An 18,746-nucleotide genomic window follows, 5' to 3' on the forward strand; every position below is an offset into this window, starting at 1 on the left:
TAGATTGTGACTACTCATCCTCCACTTTTGGCATCAATGTGAGTTAACAAACTAAAGAAGTGTCTTATGTTGCTGCATTTCTGTGGTTTGCTGGCGTCATGGACGTGGGTTCCAACTTCAACAAACTGACCCTTGTCCTGCATTTGCAGCACTCCAGATTGTTTTTGCAGTTCACATATCCCATTTTCCATGATTTCTTCTGCCTATTTTACATCCCAACTTAGTAACATGCTCAGTGTGGTTTTGTTTTGAGCCACACTGCTGTCGGGGATTTTTTTTTCAATTACAGAACATCCTGAGATCCCGAGATTACAAAACATCCTGAGATTGCTAGAAATGCATCATTTACAATGAATTACGATGCAAATAAGTTCTGATTTTCTTATGGCCACTTATACAGATGGTAAAAACACAAATGTGCCAAAGTAAATAATCCACTCTCTCTATTCATATAGACGCGTTCACTTTGATAGCCGTGATCATTCAGTAATAGCGAGCTGATTTGGGCTAATTTGCACTCAAACAGATAGTAATCATTCAGATACATTCACATTCAACATAAAACACACTCTCACATATATAAAAACTGCTGAAAAATAAAACAAACAAAGAAAAAGGCGATCAATATAAGTTCCGCCTCCATCAGCTAACAGGTGCGTCAGAGTGCGTCACGAGGGAGCGCCAAAATTCTAATAAACGATCTTTCGCCTATTTTTCATTCATTATTTTTTCCGGTGGATTGTCTCATTCTGTTTGTGACACTGTACACTGAAAAACCATGCCGTGTTTTTACTACCAAGATGCAGTTTCCAACTGTGAGTTATTCCATAACACTGACAAGTGTTTATGAATAGATTAATAATAGTCAAATTAATAATTAGATTAGTATTAATAATCAGATTAATAATAGTTTTTAATAATAGTCAAAAGTGGATCTATGACTTCTGGAGATGCCCGTTTAGGAGCTTAGATGGAATAGGGTCTAACATATGTGTTGTTGGTTTAGATAATTTAACGTCTCGGTTACGTATGGTACCCAACGGTGAATATTTATATTTAACCGAACGGTGACTGATGAAATTGGGATATTGCTTTGGTAGACCAATCTATTTTGAGTATAAACTAAATGAGCCAATCCACATTGGCATGCAATTATTGCGTGAGTATAAGAAGCCAGCAGGTGCAATGCATACCAGGTTTTCGATGAGGAGCCGAGCCGGAGACCCAGCAACTCAGTGGCAGTACAGCAAATTGGGATCCCTACCAAAGCACAACGGGTGCTGCCCCTTCCGGTGCACTGTGTGAGCCACCTGCACCCCTATTAGGTGTAGGCCAGGCTCGGAACTTGTAGTTCCACTCACCTTTGTCAAAACACTACCTCACTGGGTGAGATTGGATAACACTGGGAAAATGGACCGGTTCTGCTTGGAACAGGGATGCTGCGGAAGCCCCATCCTTCCCGAAGGAGTTTTTGGTAGCAAATACGCATATAGCATATGTTTAGGTGTATATGGAGAAATTTTAGGTGATTAAAACCCTCATAAAAGGCAGAAGTCTGACAGAGAGACATGGGCTCTAAGGCTATACCATGGACTATAAGCATATGAGTACCGCTTAGGTCTCAATATGGAAACCAGCCTTTCATGGTTCTCATGGATTCACTATAGAGGACTGGCGCCGGACATTCCACCGCGTCCAACTGCTTATGGTGATGGAGGATCTCAACAGGGTCTACGGACACTCTGGAGCAGTTTTAGTAAGCAGTCAATAACTGGGGCCTCTAAGTGCCACTACTCATTTGAGGTGAGAACACAGGAGGATACCGACTCTACACAAAGGCTATAGAACCTAGCGAACCTAACCTCAGCTCTATTAATATCTGTCAGCGAGGCACCATGAGCCATGAATGGGCAGGGCACACCCTGTGCCTGATAAGTCAGGGTTATGGCATCCACAGTCCAGTGAGCCATCCTGGCGGGGCTAATAGCCTCGGGCTAGTAGCACGAGGCCAGAATAGTGCAGGGTTTCCACAGTCAGGGCCTGAAGCTCTGCTGAGCATCACTAAAACACACCCTTTACATGCCTCTCAGAACAACGTCACACAACCCCATCATTTCACCAACAAAGAGAAGTTATCAGAAAACTAATAAGAAATAAATTACTGGAACATGCGCGATCACACAGGAACATGATAAAAGCGGCCGTCTATTTGCATGCTTTGGTAAATATTCAAATTCAAAAGCATCTATGTTTTAACTATAGAATAAGTGAACATTGATCATAATGATTTAATTTATCAGGACTCAAAATTAATCACACATAAATACACATTTCTATTTTATTTATTTATTTATAATACTTATGAAAATAACCTGCTTATTCGGTCGAGTCTGTTTATGTTTACTTGTAGCCACAGTCGTCTATAAGTCACATTTAGAACGAGTGATAATGTCTCTATTTTTATAAAAGCTCCCGAACAAAAACATGTTATGATCGGAACCCAGGGAAACACGGGAGCCGAGAGATCCAAACGCAGTGTGGTATTTATTGGGTAATCCATCCAAACGACAAACAAACAGGGAAGGAACAGGAACGGGAACAGGAAACTCGGAAGACGGGGAAACTCAGAAGGCAAGGAAACTGGGTGACGGAATAAAAGGACTCCATGAAGACAAACAGAAAAAGACTGGTTAATATAGTCAGGGTAATGGTTAACAAGTGAAGACACCTGAGTGCAATTAACAGGAGTGCAATTACTGTGATGAAGGGATAAGGATTGTGGGAATTGTAGTGCCTACGGTGAGGTGCCTATGGGGAAGTGAGACCACTAGTGGAGACTCAGGGAAACAGAGACCAGACAGCGTGACATTACCCCCTCCTCCACGGAGCAGCTACCAGATGCTCCACCTGAACACAAGAAGAGACCAAGGAACACATAGACCAGGAGGGAGGTGGAGTGGCGGAGGACCAGGGGGAGGGACGGAGGGCCAGGTCCATAGAGGGAAACTGAGAGAAGAGCAAAAAACAAAAACAAAAACAAAACAACAACAAAACACAAGTCCAGGAAGGAACATAACGTTCATTGGCCCAGGGCCAAACCGACAGGGTAGGAATCCAGAGAGGAGCAAGGTGGAATTGGAGCCATGCGGTCGAGACAGAAGCCCACAAGGGCGACGCAGAAGACCACCGCATCCGTGCGGTCGAGACAGAAGCCCACCCGGGTGGTGCAGAAGACCACCACATCCATGCGGTCGAGACAGAAGCCCACCAGGGCGGTGCAGAAGACCACCGCATCCGTGCGGTCGAGACAGAAGCCCACCCGGGCGGCACAGAAGACTACCACACCCGTGCGGTCAAGACAGAAGCCCACCAGAGTGGCGCAGAAGACCACCACATCCGTGCGGTCGAGACAGAAGCCCACCCGGGCGGCGCAGAACAACACAACATCTGTGGGTTCGAGACAGAAGCCCACCTCCCGGGCGGCGCAGAAGACCACCACAGTGGATCAATGACACAGTAGAGCAAGTCTGGTTAAGAAAGTCTGAAACAGAGAACATGAACCAGTTAAGGGTGGCCTCCGTGGCCACAACAGGATCAGTCGAGCACTCAGAGAGTTTGGCTGAGACGTGACGAGGCTCTGGAAGTTCAGCCGAAATGAGGAGAGGCTCTGGTACTTCTCCCGAGACAAGGAGAGGCTCTGGTAGTTCAGCCGAGGCGTGGAGAGGCTCTGGTAGTTCAGCAGAGACGTGGAGAGGCTCTGGTAGTTCAGCAGAGACATGGGGAGGCTCTGGTAGTTCCGCAGAGACGTGGAGAGACTGGTAATTCAGTGGTGTTTAGACTGGATTTAAAAAGATCAATGATGACTTGACTCTGCTCATGAAGATCATTGATGACTTGACTCTGCTCATGAAGGTCATTGGTGACATGACTCTGCTCATGAAGATCAATGGTGACTTGCATTTGTTCATTAAGATTAATTGTGACTTGCCTTTGCCCATGAAGATCATTGGTGACTTGCCCTTGCCCATGAAGATCAATGGTGACTTGCCCTTGTCCATGAAGAGCACTGGTGACTTGACTTTGCCCATGAAGATCACTGGTGACTTGACTTGACTCCGTAGGGTCAACGGTGACTTGCCCTGACTCCGGAGGGTCAACGGTGTCTTGCCCTGACTCCGGAGGGTCAACGGGAACCTGACTCGACTCTGGAGGATCAACGGGAACCCGACTCGATTCTGGAGGAACGGGAACCTGATTCGACTCTGGAGGGTCAACGGGAACCTGGTCAACGGGAACCTGACTCTACTCTGGAGAGTCAACGGGAATCTGACTCTACTCTAAAGGGTCATCGGGAACCTGACTCGACTCTGGAGGGTCAACTGTGGCTGTCATCTTGGGCAGTGGTGCTGTACCGGCGACCATCTTGGGCAGTTGCTCTGGGCCAGCGGCCATCTTGGGCAGTTGATCTAGGCCAGCGGCCATCTTGGGCAGTGGCGCTGGGCAGGCGGCAATCTTATGCTGTGGCGCTGGGCTGGTGGCCATCTTGCGCTGTGGGGCTGGGCTGGCGGCCATCTTGCACCGTGGCGTTGGGCTGGCACCCACCTTGTGCTGTGGTGTTGGGCTGGCGGTCCTCCTGTTTGTAGACCCCGCTCTAGAATCTGCCATCCCACAGTGAGAGACAGGAGTGGCTGGGGCATTCCACGGAAGCCGATGTTGCAGGTAGAACACGAACTCCCAGAAATTAAAAGCGTCCAACTGGTACATCTCCCTTTGAGGCACCAGGTCATCCAGACCGGTGTTAAAAATGTCTTTTAGGGCCGCATCATTGCATCACATACCATCCGCCAGTTTCCAGAACACATGTGCCATAGCAACCACCTCATTCCCCTCTTGGCGGAGGGTGGTTTATCTTATATATTTAGCCCTCCGCTCCACCATACCGGCTGGGGAACGGGAATGAAGTCCCACACTGCTGGATCTCGACATTGATGGAGTCCTTCTGTTATGATCGGAGCCCAGGGAAACACAGGAGATGAGAGATCCAAACGCAGTGTTGTATTTATTGGGTAATCCAAATCAGAATCCAACAAGCAGGGGTCAAAACCATAAATCCATCCAAACGACAAACAAACAGGGAAGGAACAGGAACAGGAAACTCCGTAGATGAGGAAACTCGGAAGGCGAGGAAACTGGGTGACGGAATGAAAGGCCTCCATGAAGACAAACAGAAAAATACCGGTTAATATAGGCAGGGTAATGACTATCAAGTGAAGACACCTGAGTGCAAATTAACAGGAGTGCAATTACTGTGATATCGGGACAAGGCTTTGTGGGAATTGTAGTGCCTACAGTGAGGTGCCTATGGGGAAGTGAGACCACTAGTGGAGACTCAGGGAAACAGAGACCAGACAGCGTGAAAAAACATTATTATATTTTTTTATGATAGGCTACGTGGAGCTAAACTCTCGAGACGAGGCTTGTGAAGGATAATAAGTTACTAAATAAATACATGATCGTGATAGAGAATAAGAAGCTGACATCTGATTTCTTCAAGCTGTCATATTTACCATGTTTACTGTGGTAATGTTAATGCCTAGCGTGCACAGACTTTTGCATCGTTATAAATATTTTTGCCTTGTATGGTGATTATAATTCACATCAGATCAAGTTATTGTAAAGACTCCTGCTGACTGAAAGTGAATTTTGAGCAACTTATTTAAAAAAGTGTTTAATGCTGGTGTTAAAGCTGTTAGCTTTCTGAAATGAATAGCAGTGCAGACTCTCTATTTTTATAAAAGCTCCCAAACAAAAATCATTATTATATTTTGATCATATGCAACGTAGAGCTAAACTCACGAGACGAGACGACAGATAAAATGTTATTTAATAAATACACAATTGTGACAGAGAATAAGAAGCTGATATCTGATTTCTTCAAGCAGTCATATTTACCATATTTACTATGGTAATGTTAATGTTTAGCATGCATAGTCTTTTTACATATTGCAGGTTAACCGATTGGTATTTGAAGGGTGTTGTGGGAACCTTGTGCACGTAGCTAGGCCGGGGCCTCAGGATTACCTGGGATTCAGCCGGCCCAAACTCTAGTCACAAACCATCGAACGAAAATGTATGCAGGTTCCCAACATTCTTGATGGAGGCCATTGCAAGCAGGAGCAGAGTTTTCAATGAAAGAAACTTTAGCTCAACTGAATGCAAAGGCTTGAAAGGGCCCTGCTGTAGTGATTTAAGCACTAGAGTCGGGTCCCAAGATGGTATAGAGGGTGACGGGGAAGGATTTAACCTCCTGGCCACTCTAAGGAACCTGATGACGAGGTCATGCTCAACTATAAACTTCCCATTCACTGGGTCATGGTATGTAGAAATAGCGGTAACCTGGACTTTTAGGGTGAAGGGAGACAGCCTTCACTCCATCTCTTGCTGCAGAAAGGAAAGTACGACCACAATCGGGCATCGTCGGGGGACTTCTTGGGGAGAAGAACACTACTCAACAAACAGGTTCCACTACAAGGCATAAACCTGTCTCGTAGATGGTTCTCTTGCCGAAGTGATGGTGTTCACTACCTCCTGGGGTAGGTTGCCTACAACCTCTGCATCCTGTCCAGGGACCAGACATGTAGCTTCCAAAGGCCTGGATGTGGGTGCCAAACAGTGCCCCATCTCTGAGTCAGTAGATCCTTCCTCAGAGGAATCAGCCAAAGAGGAGCTGTCAAGAAGCCCAGTGTCTGTGCGAGAAGGCTCACTGAGGGAAACACACATTTGCGTAGGCCCTGCAGCCAGCTGTGTGCCAGTGCATCCATGCAGAGTGTAGAACAGCTGGCAGTGAGAGGTCTCTGGAGAAGCAAACAGGTCTATCTGAGCGGCTCCGAACCATCGCCAAATCAGCTGGACCATCAGGTCATGGAGCCGCCATTATCCTGGTAGCATTGCTCAAGACAGCTCGTCGGCTTGTACGGTTAAGCAAGCCTGGAATGTGAACAGCATGAAGTGACCTCAGAACCTTCCAACTCCAAAGGAGGAGGTGGCGTGTGAGTTTGACATGTGACGGGAGTGCACATATGCCCCAGGAGCCTCTGAAAGAGTTTCAGTGGGACCGCTGTTCCGACCTTGAATCTCTGACCCTGAGACAGGTGACCTAGAGATGGAGGGATCTGCTCTTCGGGAGAAGGTGAATGCACCACTCCCTCCTCCGGAGGAGGGCCGGGTTTAAATCTTTAGTTAAATTTTTTTCCTGCCATTGGCCTCACAGCCAATGGTACCCAATTACTTGACAAAAGAGCATTTTCCTAGCAGTTTTTAATGCTTTTCTGTAGGATAGGGTACTTTCCAGCCATGCAGTATGAAATATCTCTAGTTTTGTTTTCCTTCAACTGCATCCATTTTCCGGTCTGCGCTCTTAAGGGAGTGAGTGTGCTAATTATACCACGGTGTCAGACTCACAGCCAATGGTACCCAATTACTCGACAAAAGAGCATTTTCCTAGCAGTTTTTAATGCTTTTCTGTAGGATAGGGTACTTTCCAGCCATGCAGTATGAAATATCTCTAGTTTTGTTTTCCTTCAACTGCATCCATTTTCCAGTCTGCGCTCTTAAGGGAGTGAGTGTGCTAATTATACCACGGTGTCAGACTGTTTTCCTTAATCTTTCTTAAGCGTAAGGAGCAACTGTATCTAAAATGCTAGAAAAGAGAGAGTCCGTAGTATATGTTATATCATCAAGTTGTCCTGAGCTATTAGATATGGTGAGGTATTGAGATTACTCAGGAAGATTACTTAAAAGGTCTTTTGTGGTAGAAGTGAAGGAAGTCTTGCATAGAGTCTCAGCATGTCAGTCTATATCATGATCCTTTTAAATACCACAAAGTCATCTTATTATTTTCATGACAATAAAACGTTTAACAAAAAAAAAAAAAAAAAAGTTGATCACTTAAATAAAATGAAAATGCATGCATACATAAATAAATAAATACAATTTTGCTGCTATTGAGGTGGAAAACGGTTAAGGTTAGGAACAGGTTTAGTGATATGGTTAGGTGTAAGGGTGGGTCAAACTCAGCAGTGTAATTACAGATGTAACTACAGAAATAATTACAAATGTGCTAATAGGATAGGGTTTTCAAATACAAGAACAATGTAAAAACATGTATGTACACAAGTACATTGTATTAAATGATTAATTTATATTTAAGTACATAGCTAAGGGCACTTAAAGTTCTATAAAGTGGGTCTATGTGTTATCGCTTAAAAGCCATAAACTCTCTAGACCAATCACAGCAGACAGGTCCTAAAACTTCTATGATTCCAGGAATTCTTCTTAGCTGGAAATTTAATAACTATTATATTCTATATTTCTTCAATTCTATAGTCTTTACCAAGGTTATTGGTGTTATCTAGTAATTGTGTCTGAGTTTCTGGTGCACCCCTGCCGCTGCTGCTGCTCTCTCTCTTTCTCTCCCTCTGTAATCCTCTTACATTAAGCCACAAGAGGCGGAGCAAGTCTTTCTCTACATGTTTAGTTGATCTGGGGTTTATTTTGAGTGAAGCAATGCAAGCAATCACTGAGGAAATGCAGCAGAACAGAGTCATGATGATTTTGTCTATAAAGGTGGATGTATTGATGCGCAGAGAGTGACAGATGCCATGTCTTATCTCAGGTGCACAGAAGCGGCGCTTTTACTCTTCACATTTGTGCAACTCACTGCAGGTACAGTTTCTGCTTTACCAGTTCACTCTGTACATTATTAAACATGTTTTTTGACCAAAAGTGGAAGAATATTTGGGACTGCAACAGTAAGTAAAGCTGCAACTTTAAATAAAGCTGAGTTAATAGTCATTATAATATGTTGTGTAATCTTCTTACTGTATTTAGATGACGTTAAACTGATGTGAACCTAATGACCGCCTCATTCTGCTATGATTATTCTTAACTTACTTTTTTTAGATGGACTCTGAGCATTATGTAATAAACTGGTTAAAGTCAAAAGATCAGACCAGTGCTGGGTGAAACAGGTGTTCACAGGTGCGTCCAGATCACTTAAAAGCACAGACTTGTGTGTTTACTTAGGAAACCACATCGTTAAAGGCTAATTTACAGTGCACCGACAGACACTGCCCAAGGGCACTTATTTTTACTGACTGAACATGTTCAATCTGCGTGTATAATGAAGTAATGTTCTGTAATCTGGTGATCATCCTTATTGGTTAGCATCTGACGGTACAGTGATGAATTACCTCTAAGAAATCATTTACTTTTCACAGACATGAGTAAATGGGCAAATACAGAATGGTATTTTTATTTCAGTTCAGCTGGAATGAGAAGCAGGAGAAATATATGAAAAGATTTCAAGAGTTTGACCTTTGTGAGGCAAAGAGTTAGTAAATGTTCAATCTAAGTATTCAGGTGTTTCAATAAAGATTGCCAAAAAAATGAAGATTAAGATAGTAGTAATAATAATAATTACAATAATGTACATTTATCAGATGCTTTTATTGCATTCAGTCTATAATTTTGTTTTTACCAGTATGTGAGTTCCCTGGGAATGGAACCGACAACCTTTTGCGCTGCTAATGCAATGCTCTACCACTGAGGCATCATAAATTTTGTTTGTTTGCCTTTTGTAGTTTGTCAAGCCCAAAAGAGCCAAAATGAGGAGCTAAAAAAATAAATAAAAAAATGGCAAGGCGCACCAGAGCACCGTCATTATTTGGCAGGCTTCAAGTTTCATTGCAGTAGGTAGTATTGTCAAGATATTCCATAAAACACTATGCAGCTCCTTCATTTTAAATTTGATAAGTAGTTAAATAAAAGCTCTTTGAGATATCAGCAAGTTTTTAATAGCATTTTACCAGCATGGTGTGATGATGATCTGTGTAAAATTCGGTGAAGGTTGCACAAACCATCCAAATAGAGCCCTGTAGCTCTAACATGCCTGGATCTTGTGGGGAGAAATACATGTAACAGTCTTAGCACGGTTACTGCCACATTTAATAATAATAATAATAATAATAATAATAATAATAATAATAACTTTTTTGATTAACAAAATACAAACTATTAAAACTATTATACAAACTATTTGGTCAAACTATTAATAAATTATTATTACTTACATTATTCTGTGCACTGCTAAATCTCCTCACGGGTTGTCAAAGTATACCAAGTTTCATCTCAATATGCCAAGTATTTTGGAGATGCAGGCTCAATTTGTTAAATTCATTAAAGCATTAAATGAGAATGATTTGGTCTATGAAAAAGCTCTTGATACATTTTTGGCAGCATTATCTGAGGATAATTATAATGAGTTAATTGTCATGAACATTAGACAAAATGTCTAGTTTGAAACTGAATTGAAAATAAAATGTCATATGAAAAATTACGTCATATTGTATATTTTACTTGGTGTGAGCCAGTGAATCTGAGGAAAAAACATTTTATAAGCATTTTCATTTAATCATTCAGCAGTCACTTTTATCTAAAGTGACTTACAAATGAGGACCAACTTGCTATGATTAGGCTATGGTTAATGATCAGACTGTCCACTTCTAACTATGTGCTTCTAACTTTCCTATGGTTCTATAGGCTGCCATAGACTTGAGCAGGAAAAAGAAGAACACTAAAAATAACAAAAGGTGCCTAAGGAACTTCTGTGCTTGGATGCTAGTAATTTTTTTCACAGTTCTGTTGAGCTTTTCTTAGATATTCAAAGCATTTTTTATTTATTGTAAAAGCACTTTTAAATTGTCACAGTACATAAGTCAAGTCAAGTCAAGTCACCTTTATTTATATAGCACTTTAAACAAAATACATTGCGTCAAAGCAACTGAACAGCATTCATTAGGAGAACAGTGTGTCAATAATGCTAAATGATAGTTAAAGGCAGTTCATCATTGAATTCAGTGAAGTCATCTCTGTTCAGTTTAAATAGTGTCTCTGCATTTATTTGCAATCAAGTCAACGATATCGCTGTAGATGAAGTGACCCCAACTAAGCAAGCCAGAGGCGACAGCGGCAAGTAACCGAAACTCCCTCAGTGACAGAATGGAGGAAAAAAAACCTTGGGAGAAACCAGGCTCAGTTGGGGGGCCATTTGTCCTCTGAGCAGACAAAACCAGTAGTTCAATTCCAGGCTGCAGCAAAGTCAGATTGTGCTGAAGAATCATCTGTTTCCTGTGGTCTTGTCCTGGTGGTCCTCTGAGACAAGGTCTTTACAGGGGATCTGTATCTGGGGCTCTAGTTGTCATGGTCTCCGCTAGGGGTGCTCCGATCACGATCGGCCGATCGTTATGCGCATCTCGTCAGTAAAGCCGGTTCTCTAATCAGCTGTTAATTCCATCAGGTGCGCGATTTCACATAGAGCAGCTGTTACTACACAGAGCTGTTGTTAATAGAGAAGATGCGCAAATCACGTTAATTTTCAGCGTTTATTGGCCCATCTTCTCAGTTAACAACGGCTCTGTGTAGTAACAGCTGCTCTATGTGAAATCACGCACCTGATGGAATTAATCGCTGATTAGAAAACCGGCTTTACTGACGAGATGCGCATTAACGATCGGCCGATCGTGATCGGAGCACCCCTAGTCACCGCTGTCTTTCAGGGATGTAGAGACCCTTTCTATGTGCTGATCCACCATCTGGTCTGTATACGTACTCGATCCGGGTGACTGCAGTGACCCTCTGATCTGGATACAAACTGGATCTGGTGGCTATGGTGACCTCGGAATAAGAGAGAAACAGACAAATATTAGCGTAGATGCCATTCTTCTAATGATGTAGCAAGTACATAAGGTGTTATGTTAAGTGTTCCCGGTTCCGGTTTACCTACTTAATGCAGCCTAAAAATCCTTTCACGGATTTGGATATTAAAAGCATATTAGTATGTTATGTGTAAGCCAGGTTAAAGAGATAGGTCTTTAATCTAAATTTAAACTGCACGAGTGTGTCTGCCTCCCGAACAATGTTAGGTAGGTCCCACTTTATATTAAGTGGCCTTAAATACTATGTACTTACATAAAAAATAAGTACAATGTACTTATTGTGTTCATATTGTATTGTAAAACACTTTTGCTGCTATTGAGGTGGGATAGGGGTAAGGTTAGGGAGAGGGTTGGAGGTATGGGTAAGTTTAAGGGTGGGTTAAGGTGTAAAGTATGGGTCAACATTGTAATTATACATGTAATTACAGAAATTAAATACAGATGTAATTACATGTAGTTTTTTTTAAATGTAAGTACAATGTAAAAAGATGTTTTACACAATAAGTACATTGTACTAAATTATTAATTAAAATGTAAGTACATAGTAGTTAAGGCCACTTAATATAAAGTGGGTCCGTTAGGTAGGTTATTCCAGAGTTTAGGCGCCAAATAGGAAAAGGATCTGCCGCCCGCAGTTGATTTTGATATTCTAGGTATTATCAAATTGCCTGAGTTTTGAGAACATAGCGGATGTAGAGGATTATAATGTAAAAGGAGCTTATTCATAACTGAATGATAGTTAGTGGTGATTGAGACCAAAACTCCCATGACCATGGCTTTTAGTTAATGGTTAGTGATCCAGACTCCTAAGTCTGAAGATAAGAATTTGGTTGTCAGGGCTGTTGCATTGCATTGTATCTATTACATTATGAAGCTTTACTTAACTTCTCCTTTGAGAGCACGTGTTAAAGCACATGTGTTCATCCCAAATTATACCTTCAAATAAAATCCAATATAGAATATTATGACGAGTGGGGCAGGGCCGAGAGCTGTAGGAATGAGCGAGGCCGGTGGAGTGATTGGAAATCAACGACACCTGCGACACTCACCGGTCTTAAGTCCCACGGAGGAGATGGAAGGATGTAAAATGGAAGCAACGAGAGAGGACCGGGCTTGGGTTTTAGTTGTGTTTGGTTTTTATTTGTGCACGTCAGTCGTCCGTGAGGGGCTAACGCTCTGTTTTGTGTTTATTTTGTAATTAAAATATTATTTGATTGTCCGCCGGTTCCCGCCTCCTTCTTCCCACGAAAGAACTGCGTTACAAATATATTTGAATGTTTGATTTTGCAGATTTCAACTTACCACAGTGATGTCCCCTAGATTCTTAGCAAGACCTATAATTTGTTCCCTGTTTAATGCTTCAGTTGATTTATTCATCATAGTGTATTACAAATGGAGACATGTGCTTCATATTTATAATTCAGTAGTTGATTTAACTAATTTTTCAGATATTAGAGCTATAAAGAAATACAAATCTATGAAAGAAAACTTCAGAATGCAGTTATATGCTGCTGTTGTCACATACTGAACAGTACCTAGAGTTATGATGTACAAATGTTTGAAATATCTTCCCCTTTTAGCTCCGTGAGCATATTTCAGATAGTATCATTAGATTTATGAGCTTGTTTTCAAGAGAAGGCTACATCTGAGTTTTTAAGAGAAAGAGCAGCTTCAGTTAGCATTTGTGTTGTATTTTGCATATCTTTGATGAATGAATTAGTTAACTGGTGTATTAAAGCAACTATTTTGTAACATAATTATTTCTGTCTAAAATGAATAAGTTTACATTCTGAAAGACTACATGGAAGTTATAATTTTAACACAATGCAGCTTAAAGTTCATCTACACCTTAACAATTATTATATCAGTCCTCATAGATTACCTTTGAAAACCTTATGTTGAAAAGAAAGGCCTCAGAAATAGGAAGCGCACAAATATACAGCCATGCAGGTGTGTTACAGACAGCCTTAGATTATACTAAGCTGCATTATAGAGCTTTTCACTGCGGTCTGAGAGTAAGAACCTGCTTACATAACCTAAAAACCTCCTGTCACACAGCACAAATAGCAACTGGCCATGGGTTCTAAAAATATAGGTTAACAAGATTACTTATGTATTGCACTGGTTTATTTAAGGTTGTTTGTTGTTAGGCAATATCAAGACAAAGGACAATAATGATAGAAAGAGTCATTTTATACTCACTGGTCATGGTGTTTAGTGTTGCCCACAATCTCAAATGACTCAAAATTGTATCACCTTTTATTATTTATACGTTGACCTGTGGAGTATTTACTTTCACATAAAATTAAAAACTAATAATTTAAATATACTGTGTTAAAACACAGGCCTCAAATTCAATAAATGCAACAAAATGTTGCACACATTTCTGGAGATATTTTATTTTATTTTTTTTCTTTTTGCTACAGTGTAAGTATACCTTTTCTTCCCCCTTAGTGGACAACTTGGCTAGGTCACAGTTTTCACTTTATTTCTTTAGAAACTCTTGTGTAATTTTGGCAGTGTGGTTTGCATTGCTATCTTGCTGCAATAATCTTCTACCATCCTTCTGCAGACAGGGAGTTATCTAGTCAGTCAGTAATTTGATATTTTAACAGACCATCTATAAAAATATTAATCGGAATCAGTTATTCATAAAATGTGGATTCTGATCACACATTTATTTATATAGCGCTTTAAACAAAACAAAAAAAGGTTGTGTCAAAGCTACTGAACAACAATAATCATGAAAACAGTGTCAATAATGCAAAATGATTGTTAAAGGCAGTTCATCATTGAATTCAGTGAAGTCATCTCTGTTCAGTTTAAATAGCATCTGTGCAATAATTTGCAATCAAGTCAATGATATCGCTGTAGATGAAGTGTCCCCAACTAAGCAAGCCAGAGGCAAGGAACCAAAACTCCATCTGTGACAGAATGGAGAAAAAACCTTGGGAGAAACCAGGCCCAGTCAGGGGACCAGTTCTCCTCTGACCAGATGAAACCAGTAGTTCAATTCCAGGCTGCAGCAAAGTCAGATTGTGCAGAAGAACCATAAGAAGTTTCCTGTGGTCTTGTCCCGGTGGTCGTCTGAGATAAGGTCTTTACAGGGGATCTTTATCTGGGTTTCTAGTTGTCCTGGTCTCCGCTGTCTTTCAGGGCGGTAGAGGTCCTTTCTAGGTGCCGATCCACCATCTGGGCTAGATATGTACTGGATCCGGGTGATTGCAGTGACCCTCTGATCTGGATACAGATTGGATCTGTTGGCTATGGTGACCTCGGAATAAGAGAGAAACAGACTAATATAAGCATAGATGCCATTCTTCTAATGCTGTAGCAAGTACACCGGGTGTTATGGGAAGTATTCCCAGATCCGTTTTACCTAAATAATGCAACCTAAAAATCATTTAACGCATTTTGATATTAGAAGCATATTAGTGTGTTATGTGCAAACCAGGTTAAAGAGATGGGTTTTTAATCTAGATTTAAACTGCAAGAGTGTGTCTGCCTCCCGAACAATGTAAGGTAGGTTATTCCAGAATGTAGGCGCTAAATAGGAAAAGGATCTGCTGCCCGCAGTTGATTTTGATATTCTAGTTCTATCAAATTGCCTGAGTTTTAAGAATGCAGCGTACTTGGAGGACTATAAAGTAACAAGAGCTCGTTCAAATACTGAGGTGCTAAACCATTCAGGGCTATATAAGTAATAAGCAAGATTTAGATTAAAATCTATACGATCTTTGATAGGGAGCCAGTGCAGTGTTGACAGAAGGCTAATATGGTAATACTTCCTGGTTCTAGTAAAAACTCTAGCTGCTGCATTTTGGACTAACTGGAGTTTGTTTATTAAGCATGCCGAACAACTACCCAATAAAGCATTACAATAATCTAACCTTGAGGTCATAAATGCATGGATTTTAGAAAGAACGCAGAATACTAGCGTGCAAACTTACCACAGTGTGGATTTCGGAAAGTGCATATATGAAGGGGAACTGTCTCTGTGGCTTGGATTTGGGTGGTTACGGTGACCTTGGAATAAAAAAGAAACAGACTAAAATTGGCATAGATGCCATTCTTCTAATGATGTTAAAAGTATATTGGGTGTTATGGGAAGTGTTCCCGGTTTCGGTTGACCTAATTAATGCTGCCTAACAATTATTTAGCAGATTTTAATTATAGAAATGTTTTAGTGTTGTATGTGTCAGCTAGGTTAAAGAGATGGGTTGTTAAACTAAATTTAAACTAACATAATGAGTCTGACTCATGAACAGTGTTAGGTAGATTGTTCCAAAGTTTAGGAGCTAAATAGCAAAAGGATCTGCCACCCACAGTTGATTTGGTAACACTTTATTTTGATGGTCCCCTTTGAGCCATTCTGTTGACAATAAATAACTAAACACCTACATGACAAGACAAGACTAAAAGTTGGTTGGATAGGGTAATTATTTAACTCCAAGATGAGAGGGGCAGCAATCATAATATGTAAGGGTGCTTTCACACCTGCCTCATTTAGTTTGGTTGAATCGTACCAGAGTTTGTTTCCTCGTTTTGTGTGGTTCATTTGAATAAATAAGGCAGGTGTGAAAGCAGCAATCGCACTCGGGTGCGCACACAAAAGCTAACCAAACAAGCGTACCGAGGACCTTCTTGAAGAGGTGGTCTCGGTATGCTATCAAACGAACTCTGGAGCGGTTTGTTTGTGGTGAGAACATGATCTGACCTCGAACAGACCCAACTGCAAAAAGTACTGATAATTTTTGGACTAAACCAGCTGCCGTAGTCAGCTGTGCTGTGCATTGTGGGATGAGGAAGTGTTTGTTGACAGTTTGCACTTTAACATGGCAGCTCGTGGACAAACTTGGAGTAGTGAGGAGGTGCGGAGCCTCATAGAAATTTGGTCATATGACCATGAGCATGTCAGAGTTAAGAAGAATTAATGCACGCCTCCACTTGAAGTTACGAGCGATGCCCACTCGTCGTTTGCAGTGAATTAAAAATGTTGTTTTCAAGCCGCATCTGCGCTTCATTATAGAAATGTATTGTTTGCATATTGTGGTGTATACAAACAATGTACTAGATTCAGCCAGGGACAAAACCAGCCCGCGCAGTTGTCTCTTCATAGTTGTGTTGTCTCCGTGTTGTTTGCTGGCTTTCTCTTATGTTGGAATATTTCCACACATAAATTCTGACCAATCCAAAAGCAGTTTAGGAAATACACCATGGCCAATGAGTGATGTGGATGTTGTCATTCTACTGCATTTTGGTTCGTTTCAACTGGTTCAGACCGAAGCAATCAGTGTGGTGTGAAAAGGAACCCAAAAAGCTGAAAAATGCTACAATGTATAATTGTTTGCCCTTGGTTCGGACCAAATGAACCGAACTACAGATGTCAAAACACCCTAAGAATATACCATTCGCGATGTGTAATATAGATCTGGGGGATTATATCCTTGTGATGGGAAGACTGTATGGATTCCCCATCGTTTTAATAAATGTTTACACCCCAAACTGGGATGACACTACTTTCTTTACTCACACTTTCTCCCAAATTTCAAATATAAATATTCACCACCTCATTTGGGGGGGGGGGGGGGGTGTACTTTCTCCCAAATTAGTTCACAGTTTATCTAAAGTGTGCCCTGAATCCAATTCATCCCAAACAGTTAATCTTTTTCTTCAGACATATGGTTTGACTGATATTTGGCGGTTCAGAAATACTACCTTAAGGGGTTATTTCTTTTTTTTTTCACCAGTTCAACATATTTTCAGGAATTATTATTTTTTTTTATTGATGATAACATTCTTCATATGGCTTCTGACTGTGAATATCAAGACATAGTCATATCGGACCATGCCCCCTTGAAAATTAAGCTATGCATTCCAGGCATTAATCCTGGATACCGCCCGTGGAGGTTCAACCCCCTCCTTCTTCAAGATTTCGTGAATTTTGTTAAATCAGAGATCAGTCTCTTTCTATCTCACAATAAGACTCCAAGGATGTCTTATCTAACAATCTAGGAATCATTGAACGCATATTTGCTGTGACAGATCATTTTATATGGTTCAGTGCAAAGAAAGGCCACAACCGAACGTCAAAGGCAACTGACAAATTATATTTTGAAATTAGATATTATATACTGTCATGCACCATCCGATGAGATACTTAAACACCGTCTGATGCTTAATAATAATAATAATAATAGTTCCTTACATTTATATAGCGCTTTTCTAGGCACTCATAGCGCTTTTACTGAGTGTCATCAGCATAGCTATAATATAATATAATATAATATAATATAATATAATATAATATAATATAATATAATATAATATAATATAATATAATATAATATAATAAACAAAAAACAGATAGAAAAAAGAATACAGCAAGCTAGTGATAGAGGCCTTTTTATAAAGAAAATAGAATACAAAAAGATTAGAAAGGGAGTTAGATTTTTTTTATTTATTTAAAAGTCCCTAAAAGTGACTTTGTGCTGCTTAGGGGTGTTACACTCAAGCGATGTTCACTTGCAGAATGCAAGCTTCTAGAGGGCACGTAAGTCTGAAGTATTGAATTTAGGTAAATAGGTGCAGAGCCAATGGTGGTTTTGTAGGCAAACATTAATGCCTTGCATTTTATGCAAGCAGCTATTGGTAGCCATTGCAGATTGATAAACAGAGGTGTGACGTGTATTCTTTTTGGCTTATAAAAAATTAATCTTGCTGCCATGTTCTGGATTAATTGTAAAGGTTGGATAGACCTGGATGGAAGATCTGCCAAGAGGGCATTGCAATAGTCCAGCCTGGACAGAACAAGAGCTCGAACAAGGAGTTGTGCAGCATAAGATAAGATGAGATAAGAATCACTTTATTCGCCAAATGCATCAGCAGATACACAGGAATTTGATATGGCCATCAGTAACACACAAACTCAACACACAAACATATATGAGTATAGCTGCAAAAAGCATGCCT

General features: G+C 40.9%; 1 protein-coding gene across 1 annotated transcript in view; it reads left to right on the forward strand.

Moving 5' to 3' along the window:
- The first annotated feature begins 8,566 nt into the window (after positions 1 to 8,566).
- acvr1c (activin A receptor type 1C) overlaps positions 8,567 to 18,746 on the forward strand; it is a 67,546-nt gene continuing 57,366 nt past the window's right edge. The window contains exon 1 of the mRNA XM_026272737.1: positions 8,567 to 8,724. Within this exon, the coding sequence (XP_026128522.1) occupies positions 8,661 to 8,724 (64 nt within the window). The 5' untranslated portion in view covers positions 8,567 to 8,660. The remainder of the gene's footprint in view (positions 8,725 to 18,746) is intronic.

The sequence above is a fragment of the Carassius auratus genome, chromosome 9 (assembly GCF_003368295.1).
Source record: "Carassius auratus strain Wakin chromosome 9, ASM336829v1, whole genome shotgun sequence".
In the NCBI taxonomy this organism is placed as follows: Eukaryota; Metazoa; Chordata; class Actinopteri; order Cypriniformes; family Cyprinidae; genus Carassius; species Carassius auratus.